The 6,678-nt window shown below is 34.0% G+C and overlaps 1 protein-coding gene across 2 annotated transcripts; it reads right to left on the bottom strand.

Annotated features, from left to right (window-relative positions):
- Positions 1–310: 310 nt before the first annotated feature.
- On the bottom strand, positions 311–6,672 carry LOC127157635 (von Willebrand factor A domain-containing protein 5A-like). 2 transcript variants are annotated; one of them, XM_051100874.1, is made up of 8 exons: positions 6,436–6,672; positions 5,845–5,907; positions 3,374–3,418; positions 3,083–3,112; positions 2,923–2,970; positions 2,132–2,271; positions 1,942–2,065; positions 311–1,818 (listed from the first exon to the last, which is right to left on the bottom strand). In XM_051100874.1, exons 1-8 carry the CDS (start codon positions 6,512–6,514, stop codon positions 1,739–1,741), a joined length of 609 nt encoding a protein of 202 aa, XP_050956831.1. In that variant the 5' UTR covers positions 6,515–6,672; the 3' UTR covers positions 311–1,738. The 2 variants fall into 2 exon arrangements, with proteins under 2 accessions (XP_050956831.1, XP_050956832.1); XM_051100875.1 differs by having other exon boundaries at positions 2,923–2,967.
- Positions 6,673–6,678: the final 6 nt, after the last annotated feature.

Here is a 6,678-nt window from a genome sequence, read left to right as displayed (position 1 = left end):
GTTACTAGATTTTATGGTTGATTGTGTGTCATGAGTGATTACAGACATTCCCACCTCTGTTAATAACAGAAAATCAAACATTGTTTCCAAAACATATCCAGTTTCAGTGCTTTGATATTATAATATTTCTTTCTAATGTTAGGAAATTAACATTAAATCATTGACATAAACATCTTAAACTTGCACTAAAACGTGATTTATACCATCTGTAGTAATTTAATAGAATTGCATGTCTTCTTTAGTGATACAAGCTTAGAAACATTTACTGACTTTGAAATATTATTTATTTTCATTCATCATTTTAAATAGTATAGATGATTACTTAATGGTAATGCAATATTTGTGAACACAACTGTGTATGTCAGACTATAAATCCCAAAAAACTATGCATCGGGGCTTTCTTTGGAGTTGCCAGCCCTCATAGACCCTATGCCACGCTTTTGCCACCCTAAAAATTATTTTCTAGATCCGCCCCTGTTTGGTGGTCAAAATATCGTTGAAATCTTACTTGTGATTATCTACAAATTTAAAAACGGGGACAAAATATTTGTGTAGGGTTTTGTTTTCTAATTGTTGTGGTTTCCATATATTAAAATCATAATTAATAATTACAGTGATGTCTGAGGATCAAACTAACAACCGCAAATAGTGAACAGATCAAAATAGGATTATAACAAAACTGCGACTTTACAAAAACACATTAAAAATAAAAGAATAAATATGACAACACATGATAAATAAAACTACTGTTTAGCAAATATTTGTAATATTTTCTGACTCTATTAAACATTTTCACAAGCTGTGACATCTTAGAATGATTTTTGTTTATGTTTATGCTTTTGGAAATGGATCTTTACTATGTATAATGTATATTCTTCAAAAGATGGTAGAATAAAGTATTGATTTGTCAACAATTAGGTCAAAAACAATAGCTGTTGTACCCAGTATTGAATTTAAAATGTAGAATACTTTCTTTAAATTATGTATATAAGTATAAATGTAGTATAAAAAGTTTAAGTATAAATGACATTTAAACAAAACCTACGGTTATTTATTTATCACACAGTAAAAAAAAATGTATAACAGCATTACTAAAACTTAAAAGAAGAGTTTAGCTGAAATTTTTATTAAATCATGTTATTATTTATTCCCATTTCTGTAATTTCAAACTCATGTGCTGCTGTTTTTTTCCTATGGAACAAAATAAAAGGGAAAAAATCAATTTTCTGCTGAAATTACAGCCCCAGTTCTGTACTATTACTATCAAGCTCTCATTAATCAGTCCATATGATTTGTATCTTATATTCCAATTCATCTGAAGCCAAATGACAGTTTTTGTTAAGATGAAACTACATTTGAGATGTTATTTACAATCACAGATTATTTGTATTCAAAATTCATACGTGGAGTGTTAATCAAATATATTTCAGCCTCTTTATCACACATGGTGTTGTCAAAGTCAGAAGAAGCAGCCATATAAACCATTTCATGGTGGTTTGTACCTTACATTGTATGAAAAGAGCTATGTGAATAGAGTAGAAACAGTTTTTTGTGATTTGTTTTGTTTAATCTTATTGAAATTATTTTTACATTAAATTTGTAAAATAATTGATAATTTGTTACATAATAATCTGGTGTCAACTTAAGCTAATAATATGAACTACAGTATAAGACAGTAATATGAATGAAACAGTTCTTTGGTCTTCTGATGGATCAGGATGTAGAAACACAGACGTCTTCAGATTCCCAGAGCTTCTTTGGTCACCTGACATCCGAGCAGGACATTCCCCACACACACACACTGAGACAGAACGCCCACTGAAACACACACACACAAACACTCTCAAATCATCAGTGTGTGTCAAAGAACTGAAGATATTTGCTCAAACGTCTCTTGATGAACGCTGGCTGAATGAATGTGGTCTGGAATGGAGATCTCACCTTTCTGAGAGCCGATCCATGACGCTGCCTTCATGGCCACAAACTGCCACTCCACCTGCTGCTCTATTTTACAGCCGTATAACCAGATCAGAGCCAGGAGAGTGGCCCATACTGACCCATCCACCTGTGGACAAACCATTTGTTACTGGACACAATCATGGCTGTCTTATTATTTCATCACATGTCTCACCTGTGCTGGTTTCTGATTGGTCAGTTCATCCTCTGTCTTCCCAAACACATCAGCCAGTGTGGCGTCCAGATCCCAGCAGCCTGATGCCTTTTGGAGAGAAACCAACTGGAGTAGCAGGTCCTTCTGGGGCTCAGAAGCAGCTGCACACACAGGGTACAACGGGGCTAAAGGCGCCTTTGATATTATTTTCCTCTAAACCGCTAAATAGCAGAAAAACATGCCGCAGCACTTTCCAAAACATCCGCTTTTCAACATACATAAGCAGCACAAGTTGATTCTGTGCTTCTTGATCTAATATTTGATGTTTTTAAAAATGTTGTAGATTTAAGTAGCAAATGAGAATCGCTAAAATTATTCAATATATCTTGAGATAAATGTCTTCTTAATGATTTTCAGTTTTGTTTAAGATAATTGTATGGTATTTGGGGTAAAAAGCGTCTCTGCTGTTGGTGCTAAAAGCACAACAATTAACATGATAATTATCAGAAGGCTGACTTTTCCATTTGTTGACATGACATGGTTAGATTCAGATGGTAAATATCATATATCATGTTGGGTGTCCATCTTAGAAACAATCACCATGTTTAGAATAAAACCATCACATTTAAAAACATGATATTAATCATATCATATAGTAAAATATAATTTGTTGTTACTACTGTAAATTTATATTAAATTACTATAGGATCTCCTTCAATGCATTCAGAATCTTTACAATCGTTATTTTAAAATATATGTTTTACATTAACATATTAACATATGTGTGTGTTTTGTTGCGTAGGCTTATTTACCCTCTGCCAGTAAATAACCGTCATCATAAAGGTCATCATCAGATCCTGCTACAAAAAAAAAAAAAAAAAAAAAAAAAAAAATTCAATATTTAAGAAAGTAAACAATTGCAAATAAAAAAAAAGCAAGCAAGAAAAGCTCTGAAATATGAACAATTTTTACCTTGACAACCAACAGAGGGTCTTGATATCCCTAAAAAAAAAAAAAAAACAATGCAGCTGTCCATTGTGATGATTCTCACAATGTTTTACTTTCTGAATTATAGACTTTCACATATATTGCGGTCTCAAAATTTACTTGACATACACACAATATTTTACTATGAGACATGTGTGAACAATGAACAAATCCCACTTGAATCTAGACAAATGAAGTTGTACATCACAATGTCAGCGCCCTGACACAAGCATTTGAAAGGGCCTTCAGAGTGTTTCTTTGTGTAGGCTCATTTACCCATCCTTGAGAAACGACAGCACATGCGATCATCATAACCGAAATCTGTAAAACATTCAGAATATTTAGATTTTAAGCAATACCAAACGTGAACAAAGGAAAATAAAATATAAAATATAGCTTTTTTTAAGCCCTCTGGTTGTGTTTGGGTCAAATTGACCCGGAAAAGATTTTCTTTTTCCCGAAAATATCACACTGAATTCAATCTTACTGACTTTGTTTACACAGGGTATAAGTGTGTGTCTGAATTTTTTTTCTAATTTTTTGTGGGTTTTATTTCACCTAGTCATACTTGTGGTGTTCGTAGGCCTCATTTTTCTGAGAGAAGGTACCTTGTTTTTTGAGTGAAAAAATCATTTTTTATTAATAATTTTCAAAATATGACATAAAAAATTTTGAAAATTAGCACTGTGTATCACACTAATGTGCTTTAATGTTTAATAAGGAAGTTAGCCTTTTTGCTTTTTGGAGTCCGGTCATTTTTGACCGGGAACACCACAAGTATGACAGGAATCTGAACACAACCAGAGGGTTAAGGGGCCATGCACAACAAAGGCAAAATGAGGGGCTAAGCATGGCATTGAGTATCAGACCAACTGCAACAATGCGTAATTAAAGCCATTTTAGGATGATTTTAGTCTAAATGACTGAAAAATCACAAATAAGACCTCTAGTAATATGATTTAATGAGTGATCACTTTTGACCAATAGGTGGCGCTGGTATCAAATTGACGTGGTGTGTTCTGTGTGAGATGGCAATGGCACACACAAAGTTTGGTGTCAATGCGTCAGAGGCTTCGTTTAGACTAGTGTGTTTTCGTTTTAAAACCCATAACTTTTGCTATGGTTCCACCTGTCGTTTACACTACTCTGGCGTTTTGAAAATGCTGCACACCCCGTTTTAGAGGTTGCGTTTCAGTGTAAATGGGCCAAAAACTGAGACTTTTGAAAACGATGGCATGGCTGCCCACATTTGCCGACCATGTAAACAATACTATAATCGTTTTCATTTTAAAAACGCCATTTTAAAACAAAAACGCACTAGTGTAAACAGGGCCTGAGGCTGTATCTCTGCAGAGCTTTGACATAGTGCCTCAAATTTGTTGCGGTGCTATACAAAAGCAGTTTTGGCTATCAACAAAATCCCTAGCTTTAAAAAAAATAAATAAATAATAAAAAAAAAAAAAAATCGGACAATCGTAATGCTACACCAATGCATATGTAAAATATAGCTTTTTATGATTAAATTCAAAATGGCCAACAATGGAAATTTGGGTATCATTCAACTTTGTTTTTCTTTATTTTCTTCTTTATTTTTCATATCTCTTGACCACTAGGTGGCGCTGCACCGAAACTGTGCAGGTAGCCTCAGGTCATGGTTGTTATAATACACATCAAGTTTGGTCTTCATACACCAAACCATTGCGGAGATATAGCCTCACATTCATTTTTGCACGCTCTTTGTCAAATTCGTTCATGTGTTATTAACATTTTGACTAATCAATTTTATTTCCATAAGTTTTTGCCAGCATGGTCTGAAGATGATCTGAGACAATTTTGGTGAAAAGACAAACCGCTTAGGATGAATTTGAAAAGGTAGGCTAAACACTAAACCTTAAAGGGGTCATCGGATGCCCATTTTCCACAAGTTTATATGATTCTTTAGGGTCTTAATGAAAAGTCTGTAACATACTTTGGTTAAAAATTCTCAAAGGTAGTGTAAAACAACACCCTTTTTATCTTGCCAAAATCAGCTCTGCAAAATTCATTCTGTTCTGGTCGAGGTTGCTTTAAATGTTAAAGTGACAAACTCTGTGGAGTGACAAACTTGTTTACTTAGCAGCATTTAGCCACTAAACTTGCTAGCAACCATGTTAGCTTGGCCTGAGGAAAATATTTGCACACTAGTGTTCCAATAAGCCACTTTAAAACTATCCTGTTGTTTTATTTCTGTTACTTTCATCTTTTAATATACATTATGAACAGAACTTTGGTATTTCAACCATACTGAAATAGTTTAGACTCGGAGCGAAGGCGGAGTGGTGTTTCTGGTATCACTGAGCGAGGAGTGGAGCGGGAGCGGGAAACGGTGAACCCAGAGTGGAGCGGTTATAAAATGCTCGGAGCGCAAAGGGGAAATTGTTGTCGCTCCACTCTGCTCACACACTCTGATTCGGACATGCCCTAAGTGCACCTAAGTGCTTTAGACCATGCGCTTAGATCGTTAAAACAGAGCCCAAAGCTTAAAAGAGCCAGGACATTTTTAAATATAACGCAACGAAAAGTCATATACACCTAGGATGGCTTACGGGGGGCGGTAAATTATGACGTATTTTCACTGATCAATATAATGACTTAATTGCTCATTGCTTTTAAGGTTATTACACCATCAAAATCCCATAACATGCATAGTAGCAAGTATATGAAAGGGACTTTGATTTGTGTCTTATTGTGTAGGCTTATTTACCCACCTGCATCATCATCATCAAGTTCACAATACATGTCATCACTATCATAAACGTCAACAAAAAGGTCTGCAAAAAAAAAAAAAAAAGATTTTAAGAAATAAAAAAAGTAAACAATTGCAAATAAACAATCAAACATGAAAAGCTCTAAAATGTGACTAGAGATATGCAAAGGATCTCTGAATTCCTGAAGAAAAACAATATGAACAAAATTCATACACACACATACACAATATCGATTGCTATGTATCTAATATTTTTTCAAGATGTAACAAATGAATGCGATAAGATCATGTTTAATGATGGAAAACTAAATAAGTCTGTGCATGTACAGTAATGTGAATTTAAACCTTATTATTGTAGCAGCAATAGTTTTAAATAATTAAGTTACAGATTTTCTGACTTGATCTGAATTTTGAAAACAAATTGTACAATTGTACATATTGTAAAATAGCATGCTTTTTTTTACAGTTATTATTATTTGTTAACAATTTCAGATTTACAAATATCAACCTGTTAGGTCTATCATATGAATGCATCACCGAAGGGTACTAGCTGTCTTCAGAAAGGTTTCGGTGACAATGGCAATTTCTTTACCTCTTACTAACAGGTTCATCCATATTTGCAGCACTTCTTTGTTTACAGAGGTTAAACAAAGCTGTTCCATAAGCACCATCTGCTGTCACAGAGTGAATATGCATCTCAATTAGCCCTTACGTTGTTTTTGTTTCATGCAGGTATATTTTATGTGGCATAATTTCAGTTCTGTTTTTGCTTTAAATCCTGAGTAGCATCTTCGTTTGATTGTGATTAAAATGCAGTGGTTGAATCTAATTTCAA

This window comes from Labeo rohita, unplaced genomic scaffold, assembly GCF_022985175.1.
Source record: "Labeo rohita strain BAU-BD-2019 unplaced genomic scaffold, IGBB_LRoh.1.0 scaffold_1136, whole genome shotgun sequence".
NCBI classification, from domain to species: Eukaryota; Metazoa; Chordata; class Actinopteri; order Cypriniformes; family Cyprinidae; genus Labeo; species Labeo rohita.
This window is presented reverse-complemented; position numbering and strand designations above follow the sequence as displayed.

Excerpts from the sequence above, each read along its gene's own strand:
- LOC127157635 (XM_051100874.1), bottom strand. The coding sequence starts at position 6,514 with ATGGTGCTTATGGAACAGCTTTGTTTAACCTCTGTAAACAAAGAAGTG. Across the intron at positions 5,908-6,435 it reads GATGAACCTGTTAGTAAGAG|ACCTTTTTGTTGACGTTTAT; the intron begins GTAAAGAAATTG and ends TTTTTTTTGCAG. Across the intron at positions 2,272-2,922 it reads CGGTTATTTACTGGCAGAGG|CTGCTTCTGAGCCCCAGAAG; the intron begins GTAAATAAGCCT and ends CTGTGTGTGCAG.